This window comes from Aspergillus mulundensis, assembly GCF_003369625.1.
Source record: "Aspergillus mulundensis strain DSM 5745 chromosome Unknown scaffold_3, whole genome shotgun sequence".
NCBI lineage: Eukaryota > Fungi > Ascomycota > Eurotiomycetes > Eurotiales > Aspergillaceae > Aspergillus > Aspergillus mulundensis.
Window position 1 is genome coordinate 1100905 of NW_020797891.1, and position 14508 is coordinate 1115412.

The 14508-nt window shown below is 22.0% G+C and overlaps 1 protein-coding gene across 1 annotated transcript; it reads right to left on the bottom strand.

Moving 5' to 3' along the window:
- Positions 1-686: 686 nt before the first annotated feature.
- DSM5745_04108 (uncharacterized protein) lies at positions 687-1455 on the bottom strand (the record flags this gene model as incomplete). Its single annotated transcript, XM_026746124.1, has 2 exons — positions 687-1015; positions 1074-1455. 2 exons carry the CDS (start codon positions 1453-1455, stop codon positions 687-689), a joined length of 711 nt encoding a protein of 236 aa, XP_026605120.1.
- Positions 1456-14508: the final 13053 nt, after the last annotated feature.

The window sequence follows — 14508 nt, forward strand, 5'->3', positions numbered from 1 at the left end:
GAGATCTTACCGCGTTGGAAGCCTCTACTATATGATTGGAGCTCGGGTGTTCGAAGAAAGTATGGTATACACCTAGATACACCCGATTCGAAGGGTTCCTTGCATTAGTGTAGGCAGCAATTGTTGGGAGCAGGGCTGCATTTTGTGTTGGTTTAGTGATATTGATACATGAGACAAACTACTGCAGGTGGCATACTGTTGGCACTTGTGCGGTTCCGGGATCTTTGCTTTGCGTTGGTGGCTAGGGTGATCACCTCCAACTGAAAATGAGGTTGCCTACCAAGATCTGATACGTTTCATCTTAGAAAAAGCTGCGCCACACTGGCTCATCTACATCTCCATTGAGAGGGCGACTGGCTCGTTGGGGACGGGGACATCGACCTACCGGGGTATGGTAGGAGACTGGGCGCCACCTCCAAACTCGTTCAGGATCACCCTATCCGTCTATCAGATATGACTACAAGAAAAGGTGATAGTGAATCCAGTCTTTACTAGAGGCTCCGTTGTTGGCACAAACACTGGAACAAGGAAACCAAGCTGCCTAGCATGCTGTGAGGACGCTGTCTCCGGAGGAAGCAGGAATACGCACGGCACGACACTGCTAGGTAGTGGGGTTCTAACAATAATCATCCATGAAATTGGGACAAGTTATACTAAGCACAATCTGACCTCACAACTGCCTGAAACTACATGCTTGAAACCTCGCTGACAGCAAAGCAAACGCCCACCACGCAACTCAGCCAAACAAGGTAGGTCGAGCTAGCATCCAAAGCCCTTGAGCCACTCTCCAGTAGCGGAAGCAAGTCCGTTGCAGCTCTCAGCACAGCGTAGTGCGTCTCGGGCTCTATATCCGAGTCATTCGAGCCAGGGGGAAACAGGATCGTAATAACGGGCGTCGTGCCCGCAACCGTCTGCCAGATACTCGTGAACCCGGTACTAGTGACCGGTCGAAGGTTGTAGTTCTCGCCGGTGCTGAGGGTGCAGTTTGCTGGCTGGGACGCGTTGGTGGTGAAAGCTGGATGCAGTATATCAGTAATGCGTCCTTAAAAAGAAATAACTGATGGTGTGAATACCTTCAGTGTCAATAATCGACAGGATATACCCCCTGCAGGACTCCGGGTGATACTCGTCCAGATCATCAATTTGTTGCCCACAAAAGGCAGCAATATCTTCGTCCGATCGAAGCGTGACATTCTCCCTCGCAGCGCGGTCAAAACGTGCCGTGAGATCTGCGACACATTGCTGGGGAAACTCTCTGCTCTGGTTGAAGGATTGCTCTGTATTGGAACCCGGAGATATCACAAAGGGTTCGATCAGAGTCGGGTCGTAGAAGAAGAGGCTGCAGGCGCGGAACGAGGTCGTAGAATCGCCTGCGTTACTTGGGGAATACCCGAAGTAGAACTGACGGTAATTGTAATACATGGAGTTGAGCTTGGGATACGTATCCCAGTTCATAGTTGTAGTCCAGGTAAGTGGTGACGCGGAATAGTTGGACTTGAAGGAGACGCTGGTTGTTGAGAGGGTCCTGTTGTCCTGTGGCAAGCATTGTACAAGGTCTTCACTGTATGAGCCATTGGTTGTTGCTACGTTTGCCACGGCAGAGGGGATCAGTCCGAACAGAAGAGCAAGAACGAAGAGCACGGTGCTTGCTAGTTTGCTATGGCAATATGAAGTGGAAGGCACACGTTGTAGAGAGTGAAGAGTCAGTCTGTAGAGAAGAAGCGCAGCATCGATGAGTGTCTTGCAATCTTTTGAGCATTGGAATATCGCAGCCCACTACAGCCTGAATCAAGATTTTAGATATGCTGATGGAGGAGCGATCCCGAGAGTTAGCAAAGGCAGCCTTGCTGCCTCCATCATAATGCATCTTGTGCGTGTTAGCTTTTCCTGTTGGTGGCTGTGTTGTTATTTCTTTGTTCCTGAAATAGAGGAAGGCCTTATTTGCTGTTCTGTTCGTAGTTCAGTGCCTAACGATTGGTGACTGGAGGCTTGGTACCTGAGTAGCTTAGCCCTAATGCACATAAAGTCACACCAAGACCGACAGCACAGGACCTCACCCCAAGGGATTGCAGGGTCCACCTTCTAGAGCGGGGTCAGGAAGCCCAGGGCTAGGCCTTAAGCACGCCGTAGAGCCAGCTGTTTGACAAAATCCTAGATATGAACAAAAAGCATCACTGAAGAGACAGGGTCCTCTTCCTGGTAGCGTAGTGCTGGAAGTGGGTGCCTGAGGCCACCGGCGGCCTTAGGGCTTTAGTAAAGGAAGGTTTTTTTAGCCCGAATAGCCACCTGTAAAACTTTTTATTTATTTTTAAAATATTTAGCTTAGTATACTAAGTAATATAAAAAACTTTTATTTATAATAATTATTTATTTTTTTTAATAGGTTATAAGCCCGGGTTTACTTAATTTATATACTTAATTAAAAGTTTTTTTAAGTTAACTTATACTAACTAAATATATAATATTTTCTTATTTTACTATTTAGCTTTATTATTTTTAATTTTACTAGTTATTATAATAGTTAAAAAGCCTTATACTTAAGGTAAGACCTTTATTATAAAAATATAAATATTATAACTTTTTTTTATACCTTAAATTTTTTATTTTTTTTTTACTTTTTTAATTAACTTTTAATTTTATAAACCCCTGCTTCCTAGGGCCACATGCATTTAATTTTTTAATAAAAATAAGTTTTTTTAGTAGCTAAAAAGTTTTAAAACCTTTAAAAATATTATAACACCTTTAGGTTCCTTAATTTAAACTTTAATTTTAATTATTTTTTAAAAATTTAAACTAACCTTTAAATATTTAACTAGCTATTTTTAGTTACTAGCTTTTTTTTTATAACTATCCTGGTATAGGCTTTAGCCTATTTAATTTTAATTTTATTATAGTAACTTTTTAGGGTTTATTTTTTTTTAGTTCTTAATTTTATTTCCTAAGTAATTTAATCCCTAGTACTTAAACTACTTTATTTTTTTATTATTTAGCTTTTTTATATTAAGTTAAAATAAAAAAAAATAATTTTAATTAAAGCAAAGAACATCCTGGTTCTAACCTTAAAAAACTAGTAGGTTAAATAAAACTAGTAAGTATTTTTAAAACTTTAAAAGGCTGGCTATAGCTACTTTTTAAAGTAATTAAATTAAAAATACCTTATAAAAACCCTTACTAGTTCCTTTTTTATTATACTAGCTTTAGCAGGCAAAAATACTAAAACCCCTAGCTAATAATTTACTATAAGCTAAGTTAAAAATATAAGTATTAATAATAAAGTTTTAATTATTATTATATTTTTTACTTAACTTATTATTAAGGCTATTATTACTAAGGCTATTACTAAGCCTACACCCCTAGTAAACTATAATAAGGCTAAGATTTAGTAGTAAAATTAAGACCATGCTATAGCTTTAATTTTTAGTTATTTAAGTTTTAATTTATAAAATTTTTTTTATTAACAAGTAAATAATATATAAGCTACTTAATAAAATTAAAAACTATTTTAAACTTAATATTAATACTATAATTTTTAAGGCCTGGGCTAACTTAATATTTTTATTTTATAATAAAAGCATCCCTAACTTTAGTAAAAAGCTTAGGAAAATCTAGTAGGAATTTATATATATTAATATTATTTTTTTAGTTAAGCTTATTATTATTACCTTTTATTAAGCCCTAGGTAATTAATTTAATTATTTTAAGATTATATACTTTAATAACTATATTATTAAATATTTTTTTAGGAAATATTATTATATTAATTACCTTTTTAAATAACTTTATAATTACTACTAAGTTTACTAAATTAAACTAAAACCAGGGCACTAGTACCCTAGCACTTTTTTTAATAAGGTATTTATAAAGCCTAATATTAAATACTATAAAAATTATATTAATATTATTTAAGTTTATAAAAATAAAGGCACCGCGAATATTATTACTTATTACTATTTTTATTATAACGCGCTTTTTTATAGTTAAAAAACCTGTTATTAATTTTATTTTAAACTTAGGAATAATTAAGAAAATTATAATAGTAAAAGCGCTAAGCACCCCTAAAAAAACTTTAAATTTATGGAAAATATAAAGCTTATGCTTAAGCTAGCGCTTATAACTTAAATTAGCTTAAATTTTAAGTAAAAAATTATTTAAAATAATTTTATTTAATAAATTACCTTAAATAATAATTATATATAACATATTACTTATAATTACTTTTTATTTTAAAACCTTAAGCCTTATACTAGCCTTAATATTAAAAATATTAGCCCTAAAGCTTTTAATACTTAAGGTATTAATATTATTAAAATTCCCTACTATATTAATAGCTGGCTTAAAATTTTAATTTTAAATAATATTTTATATTACTTAAACATGTTTTTTATATTAATTTTTATTTTTTAACTATTAAATAAGTACTACTTAGTTAACTTTAATTAATAAAATATAAAAGCTAAAAAGTTATAAAGTACTAATATTATTATTTTATATAATTATAATTTAGCATAGTACACGGCTATTAAAATTTATAAAATATTTTTTTAACCTTTACCAGGGGCTAGTAATACTAGCTATTTTAATATTAATAGTTTTTATTTTTTAGGATAAAATTTTCTAGCTTTAGTATTAATAAATAAGCTATATTTTTAAAAATTAGCTTAATAAAATAAAAAAAGTGGTTTATAGCACGCATATACCTAAAAATTATATTTATAAATTTTATATTATTATATACTAATAGGCCAAGCCTTACAAGGGCACTATAATACTTATTAATTAATTATTTAAACTTTTTTATATAAATATCTCCGGCCTATATTTACTTTTATTTAATAAAAAAGTATATATTAATTTTATTATAAATAATAAATTTTATTACTACTAGGTTATAACACTAGCTAGCAAGAACAAATTTATTACTTAGGCTTTTTTTATTATTTACTAGTATAATATACCTAAGTTCCTGCTGCGCCGTGTATATTATAACTAAAGGGGGGAAAATATTTATAATTTATAATGCCTTATTTATAGCTTTAAAGCTATTATAAAAACCTTTAATATAAACTAGTATAAATAAAATAATTATACTAAAGTACTTATTAATAAGCTATTTAACTTTATATAATTTATATTATATAATACTAGAGCCCTAGCTAATATATAATTTAAGTTTTATAAAAATATTAATTATTTATATAATTAAACTTTATATTTTATATTAAATAATATTATATTTATAAAGCCTGGTATAGTTATTAACTAAATATTTTTTATGTTTATATTTTTTAGTTTAAGGTTTATATTTTAAACCTATTAAAAAAGTAAAAAAAGCTTTATAAAAATAGTAAAATAAAAATTAAAAGGCTAGTTAAGTTTAATAAAAAAATAAATAAGCTACACTAGGTTTTCCTAAATAATAGCCATGTGATTTTAATATATAATATTAATATTATTAAGAATTATTATATTAAACTAGATTTTTTACTAAAAGTAACTACTTTAGTACCTTTAAAAACCTTTATTTTTAAGGCCTTATTAAAAGTTACTAAAACTCCAAGCCCTCCAAAATTTTTTATTCCTAAGGCCTTACCTTTAAGCCCTTTAAGGATTTTTATCCCTAAGGTACTTAAAGCCCCTACTTTTTTAAAAATTCCTATTTTTAAAGCTTTTATTTTTTTTAAAAAAATCTTTATTTTTAAAAAAGTACTAGCTAACACTAGCCTAAATATTAAAAAAAACCTTTAAAATAAATTTTTAAAAAGCTTAGCTCCTAGGAACTTTTTTAAGTATATAAACTTTAAAAATTTAGTAATAAAAGCTATTAACTTAGCTATTAAAGCTAATATATTTTTAAAAAACTTAAATTTTAATTCTTATAATACTAGCCTAGTATATTATATACATGCTTAGGCTATTATTAATTTTAAAAGGGCTTTTTAAATCCTAGATAAGCTAGCCTATTTATTTTATTTTTAAAATATTACTAAAGTTATATAAAATAAAATTACCCTAGCTAATAAACCTTATTTTAATAATTTTTAAGTACTAACTAGTAAGTCTAGCTTAAATAATATTTTAGTACTAGCTATAATACTTTATAAGTAAATTTTTAAAAAAAAATAAATTAATAATTTAGCAAGCTAAGGTTAAAAATAAATAAAATAAGTAATTTAAGGGTATGTAAAAAAAAATAATTTTTTAATTAAAAAATAAAACCTAAAATTTTATTAATTTACTTTTTAAAAAATACTTGCTTCTTAATAAATAAGTTTTAAAGGTTAAAAAAAAATTAAAAGGCTAAATTTTTTATTATAAAGCTTACTAGGTAGTTTATGGCTTTAAGTAAGTTTATAAACTTAATTATTATAAAACCTTTATTAGGGTAGTAAAATTAATAAGTTATAAGCTTTTTTTTATTATTACCACCGCGCTTAACCTTAAAATTTAATAAATAAATATAAAAATAATATTTTTATATAAGAATATTAATATTATAATTTTTATAAAATAACCTTATTTTTTTCATTAATAGCTTTAAGCATGTTTACTAGCTTTAAAAAAACTTTTTATAACTTAAAGCAAGTACTATAAATTTAGTACTAATTATTTATAAACTTTTTAATTATATTAAGCTTTTATTTTATTTATTTAAACCTAGGAGTTTTTATTAATAGTAAGATCTTTATTATTATATATAAAAATAATTTATTACTAGTTAGTATAAATAAAAACTAAATACAAAAGATTAAGAATGCCCTAAATAAATAATTTAAAATATTTAATTTTAGCCCTTATTATTATTATTTTAGTATAAAGGTACACTAAAATTAAGTTAATTAAATACTTTAGCTTTTTTAGCTTGGCTATATAAATAAGATTTTTTATTAATTTAATATAAATAACTTTAAGGTTTATAATATATTAATAAATCCCTGCTTAAAATTAAAGCCTGCTTTTAAAAAATATATAGCTTTAGTAAATATTTTAAAGTAATATTAAAGTATTATTAGGTTTTTAATATACCTTATATTAAGTACTTAGGCTAATATTACCTACCCCATGTTTATTTTAAGCTATTTTTTTACTAAATTTATAAAAAAATATATAATAATTATTAAGCATGTGTTTTACTATTTTTAAGGCTTTATAAATTATAAACTAGTATTTTTTAAGAATTTTTAACTACTAACTAGTTATACTAATACTAACTAGGGTAGTAATTTAAAAATATACTATTTTACTTTTAAATATATATTTTATATAGGTTTTATAGCTATTAACTAATTTTTTAAATATTAATTTATTATAGCCTTATCTTTTTATAAAGCTAAGTATATAAAAAAATATAAGTTATTAAAAAGGCTATTTAATTTTATTACTTGCTAAAAAAGCTTATAAATACTTAAAAGGTAAATTTTATAATTATTATAATTTATAAAAATAATAAAAATACTATAATACTAGCTAGTAACCCCTAGCTTTATACCTAAAGTAAGTATATTAATATTTAATATTATTTTATTTAGGAAAAAAAGGCTAAAGGCATGATTAATATTTAGTTTATTTTTATTAAAAAATAAATAATAAATAGCCTTACTAAGTTATTAGGGCCTAAGGTATTTAAATACTTGTCAGGGCCAACATTTTTTCATTTGATATTACCAGAGCTGATCCACTATTAATCTAAAGTTAATACCTTAAGTAACCTAAGCTTTAGCCTTAGGCCGCTAAGGGCTTAGTATATTTTATTATTATATTAAATTATATAACTTAACTAGGTTATTAATATTTAAAATTTTAATTATTAATTAAGCAAGGCTAGGGTAAACCCTAAATATAAGTTAAAATAAAAAGTTATATATAAAGTATTTAAACCTATATTTACTTTTTAATTAAAAATAACTTAAGTATAACTTAAAGGTTTATAAAAATAGCCTTAAGGCCAGCCTTTTTCCTAAATTTTTAAGTAATTTTATTAATATTATTTAGCAGGGTTTAAAATACTTTATTTTTATTAATTAAATTTTTTTATTAATATTTTTATTATTAGTAAAATTTTTTAAAACTTATTAATTTTATAATTAAAGTTACTTTTACCTATTACTTTTTAAACTTTTTTAATAATAATATTTTAAATTAAATTTTTAAAAAATAAGCGGAAGTAGTCTATAAGTGTTTTAATTAAGGTTTTTAAAATTTAAACTTAAATAATTAAAAAAATGTTTTTTTACCCATGCTTAAAAATCCTATTATTATTAAAAATAATTAAATAAAAAAATTTAACTTAAATAATTTAAATTACTTGCTTAGTAAGGTGTAGGGTAAAATATACTTTTTACTTTATTTTTTTATATTATTATTATAACTTATTAAATTAAAATTTATTATAACTAAAGCTATTTTAAAAGGGGAGTAGTTTAAAATTATTATACCTAGGTTATTTATTTTTTAATTATGCTATAATTTATATTACATATTAAAATTAAAATACTTTAAAAAAAATAAAAAAATTACCTTTATAATTTAAAGGTAAAATAATATTAATTTATTAGCTTTTATATTGATTTTTTTTATTAACCCTTATATTAATTATTTTATTAACCTTTATAATAAGCTTTAAAAATATTTAACTTTAGTAATTCTTTTAGTTTTAGTTTAAAGTTAAGCTTAAATAATAAATTAAGTTATTATTTTAAAGCTACTTTATTATTAGATCCTAATACTAGTATAAGTAAGTTTAATTTTAAAAAATTTAAAAGTATTATTAATAATAAAAAAGCTACTTAAAAAGCGTTATATTAAAGTAAAAGAAAGTAAAATAAGGCTATAAAAATTTATAATTATTATTAAAAAAGAAATAAGGCTTTTTAAAAGCCTAAAATTAAGTTTAAAAAAGTTAAGCCTTTAAAAAAAGGAATATAACAAGGCTTAAAATCTAGTTTAAAAATTTAAAAAATTACTTTTATAGCGCCCCTAAATAATTTTAAATAAATAATAAAAAAATTATATTTATTATTTAAAAAGCTTTAAAAAATACTTATAATTATTAAAAAGGTTAAGCCAAGCTTTAGAATAATAATCTAATTTAAATAAATTTTAAAAATTTTATACGCATGTAGGTTAACCTAGCTATAAACTAGGGTTATTATACTACCTAGTAATTTTTAACTAAATAATAGGGTACTTAAAATACTGCTTTTTAAGGACTTTGCTTTATAAAGTTAAACCTATATTTTAATAATTTAAAGTTTAGGGTATAAATCCTTATTAAAATATATAATAAAAATATTTATTTATACTTAAAAAAGTTAAAAAACCCCCTAAAAACTTTTATTAGCGTAAATATAGTAATAATTTATATAAAGTTTATTTTAAAGTATAATAAGGCCTTAAAAGCTAAAAAAAAGTTTAAAGCTAGTTTTAACTTTAAAAATAAAAAAAATAAAAATAACTTGGGCTAGAACTAGAACAGCAGTAAAATAGCTTTTCTTAAAAAAAAAAATAAGAAAAAGAGTAATAACTTACTTTTTTTAAAAAAAAAAGCGCTGCAAAAAGAAGGACCTTTATTTTAATTATAGTAAATTAGGTTACCTGTTAAAGGCTTGTTTAAATAAAAAAAACCTAAAAAAACTAGTAAAAAATAAATAATAATTTACTAGTTTTAAGTTATTAAAGCTATATAATTTAAAAAAAAGACTACCTTTCCTATTTTTATAGATTTTAGAATATAAAAAAATAGGGTAAATTAATAATTTAAGGTACTATTTAATACTAGGGCTAATACTAATTTTATTTTAATTTAATATTTATAAAAGTAAGGGATTAAAATAAATACTAATTATATAATATAGCTAGTTTAATATACTAATAATATTTTTATTTTTTATTATAAGCATTTATAAGCCCGTACTTAGGTTTATAATTTAAAAAAAGTTATAAAAATATTTAACTTAATATATTATATTATTAATTTTATTTATAAAAATTATTAAGTAGTCCTAGGGTGTTTTTAAATAATTAAAGTAAATTTAAATTTTTATTTTATTATAGCAAAATAAACCTAGTAAAATTATATACTTTTTATTAAAATTAAAATATTATAAAAGTTTATAAAAATTATACATAAAAAACTAGTACTTATAGTACTTTATTAATTAAAAAAAATTAAAAAGGGAGTAAAGGTGGTCCTGCCACCTTAATATATTTATTAAAATAAAGTTTTTTTTAAATAAAAAGCTACTTAATTTTTAACTAGTAAAGTAAAGCATAAAATTTTATTAAAAAAAGGTAAAAAGCCTTTATAAGGTTTTATTTATAGTCTTTCCTAGTATAAGTTATAAATATTAAAAAAGTATTTTAATAAAATACTTAAAAAAAAATAAATTAAGCTATTTTAAAGTAGTGCTAAAGTGCTAGTACTTTTTATTTAAAAACTTAATAAATTTTTATATTTTTATATTAACTACTATAGTTTAAATATAATAACTAATAAAAATTATTATTTATTACCATGTATTAACAAGCTAATAAATTAGCTAGTAAATATATAATATTTTACCAAGCTAAATTTATATAATATATATTATAAAATATAAATTAAAAAAAAAAGATAAATAAAAAATAATATTTTAAACCTATTATAATTATTATAAGTATATAGTTATGCCCTTTAGCTTAATAAATATACTAGCTATATTTTAATTTTATATAAATATAGCTATAAGCAGGATTTTTAATAAATTTTATATTATTTACTTTAATAATATTTTTATTTTCTCCAAGATAAAAAAAACATGTATATTATATTTAAAAAGTTTTTAATTAGTTAAAAAGGCATAATTTATATGTAAAATTATTAAAATATAGTTTTTATAAAAAGAAGGTAAAGTTTTTAGGCTTTATTATTAAATAAAAAAAATATTTATTAATCCGGATTATAGCCGGACTATTATTAATTAACTAAAATTAATATTATTTTATAAATTATAGGTTTTTTTAGGCTTTATAAACTACTTTTAATATTTTATTTTTAGCTATGCTAAAGTAACATGTTTAATAACCTAGCTTTTAGTAAAAATAATAAAAAAATATAAAAACAGGCCTTTTTTATTTCTTATTAATATGAAAAATATTTTTAAAAAAATTAAGTTAAACTTTATTAAACTATTAATACTATAGTACTTTAATCTTAAAAAAAAATTTATTATTATTAATATATTAGGGTTTACTATTACTAAGATTATTATATAGCTAAAATAAAAAAAGTTACCTAGTAAAAAAAATAAGACTAGTAGTATTTTATAACTTTTTATTTTTATTAATTATATAAACCTAAGCTTTACTATAAGGTTTATAATTAAAAATTACTTATAATAATTAAGTACTTTAAAAAGTAGTATTATTATTTTAAGGGCTTTTTATATTTTATATATATATAATATAATTATAATAACCTGCGCTATTTTTTTATAATAAAAATTTTAAATTAAAGGTAGGTATAATAGGTAAAATTATTTATAGCTTATAACTTTAAAATTAAGTATAAGCTAGGCAAGTATAATTTAATAAATATATTATTATAATAATTAAATTATATAATAAAAAATAAAAAGTATTAAGCTAAAATACTTTTTATTTTATAAAAAAAGTTAAGTTTATCCCCTTAATAAATTACTACTAAAATAATATTAAAAAACCTAGCTATTTTTTTGCGTGGTTAGGCTTATAAGTACCTAAAATTTTTATATCTTAAAATATTTATTATAAAGGTAGTAAGTAAAAAAAACTGCTAAACTAGTTATAAATACCCTTTAGTAATAATTAATTATAGCTTAATAAAAAAATACTTTTATAAGCTAATTATAATAATAACTTAAAAATATAATTTTTATTAATTTAAGGCAGGCCTTTTTTATTATTAAATAATATAAAAAAAACTTTTTTTTTATAAAAATATTATTTATATACCTCCTGTACCCGTGTTATAATATAAGATTATAAAATAATATTATAATAATTTTTATATAAGCTATTTTAATTATAAAAAAATTATTAAACTACTTACCTGTAAGTTTTAATAAAAAAAGCTTAATAAAAATACGCGTGTATATATTAAAAAATATTTTTTATACTAAAGGTGTAAGGTTTTAAGGTAGTTACTTTAAAAAAGTTTAATATTTTTTTTAATACTAAATGCATTATAAAAAAATATTTTTATAAATTTTATTATTAACCTACCTTTATTAAAGTATAAAGGGCGCGTTTATAATATAATTTTAGTAATTATAAATTAATTTAGTAAAAAAGTAAAATATTTTTTTATTACTAATAAAATTACTATAAAAAAGTTAGCTAATTTATTTATTAAAAAATTATATATAATACAGGGTTGCCCTAAAGCATAGTAATAAATTAAGGTTTACTTTTTATTAAATACTATATATTAAATAATAACTTAGTATAGTATATTATTTTTAATTAAATAGTTAAATTAAGCATTAAAATTAAATACTTAAGGTATATTTACGCGTGTATTATAATTACTAATAAAGTAATTAAGTATTATACTTACTATTAGCACGCTTTACCTATAATAACTTAAAAAATAATTTAACTAGCTATACTTTATTAATAATAAGCTATAAATAGAAACTAGTAATCCCTAGGCTTAAAAACCTAAAAAATTAATATTTTATTTTTTTTATAAAAAAGTGCTTATATTATTTAAAATAGCTTTATAAAAACTTACAAGATTATATAAATAAGGTATAAAAAAAGTAGGTGCTTTACCATAATTAAAAACATTATTTAATAAAATTTAAGGTTAAAAATAATATTTTAGTATTTTTAAAAAATATTAAATTAATATATTTAAGTAAAAAACTTAACCTAAAGTATAATAAACCCTTTAAAATTAAATTTATTATTAAAAAGTAGGTATATTAGCTCCGGCTTACTCGTATATATAGTTAGTTAAAGATTTATTTAATATTTTATATTTTTTTTAAAACTATTTATATAGTAAGATAAGCCTAAAAAAAAGTAATTACTAATTATAAAGTTAGTTAATAAAAAAAAATAAAAAGTTAAGGCTATTTTTAAAAAATAATATATTTATAAATATAATAAATTTTTTATTAAATAAAAGGGCTAGCCTAACTATAAAAATTTATAAAAATTACTTTTTAATTTTAAGCATGTATAAAAAGCCCTAGTAAATTATAAAAAACTAGCTATAATAATACTAGTTTACYACTAGTTTAAAAAAAAATAATAACCTTATTAAGTTAAATACCTTTTTTTATTAGGTTTTAAGGTTTAATAAACCACTAGTATTATTAAAAAATTATTAAACTACTACTTAATTATTACTAATTACCTATAGTTTTAAAAAGGGGTGCAAAATTTTTTATTTTATAAAATTTTAAAATTATACCTAAGGCTATAAGTAAAATAGTTACCTTTTTTATTTTTTTATAAAATTTTAAGGTTTAATAAACTATAGCTAGACTGCTACTAACTTAGTATTAAAACTTATTTTAAATTATAATTTAAAATAAAAAACTATATTTATATTAAAGTTAAAGTGTTAAAAAAAATTTTTTTTATTTTTTTTTTAAAAAAAAATAATAACTAGCTACGCGGCAAAGGCTATAATAAAAAATTATTATTTAATATTAGGAGCAGGAGCAGGGGCCTTTATAGGTATTTTTTTTATACTTAATATTTTTTTAAAAAAAAAGGCATAACAGGCTTGTTTTTAAAAAAAAATATTAAAAAACTAGTAACTATTTTAGCTATTATTAAAATAAGCCAGGGGCTATTTAATAATAAGCTAAAAAATTATATAAGCTTTTAAATAGCTAAAGCTAATATTTTTATTACCTAAACCTTAGTGCTTATTTTTTTATTATAAGCTTTTATTATTAACTTAATTTAATATATAAATATATTTTAGTAATAAATATATTTATTATGGTTAGCAGGGTTAATTTATTATAAAAAGGTAATATTTTTTTATATAAAATAATAAGGAAAAACAGGTGCTCTTATTATAAATATAATAAAAGTAATTATATTTAATAACTAAATAAACATAGTAGTTAGGGCTATTAATTAACTTATTATTTTTATATACCTAAATATATTTCACGCACTATAAGTAAACCTATTTTTTATTAGCTAATATTTATACTAAAGCTATTTTACTAGTAAACTAGTTAAGAATAAGGTATACTTATAAAAAAAAAGGTTAAAGGCTAAAAAAAAAACTTAAGGGGGTAGTAATATAAAACCTATAGTAAGGGTATTAATAAAAATAAAGGCTAGTATAGTACTAAAAAAAGTAAAAAAAGGTAAGTTAACAGGCGCGGGGGCTATAATTTAATAATAAGGTAGTTATTATAAAATTAAAAATTAATATATTTAATAAAGCGCCGGCGGAGCACCACTAGTTAGTAATTATTAAAATAAAAAAACTTATTAAATTATTATTTATAACCTTATTAT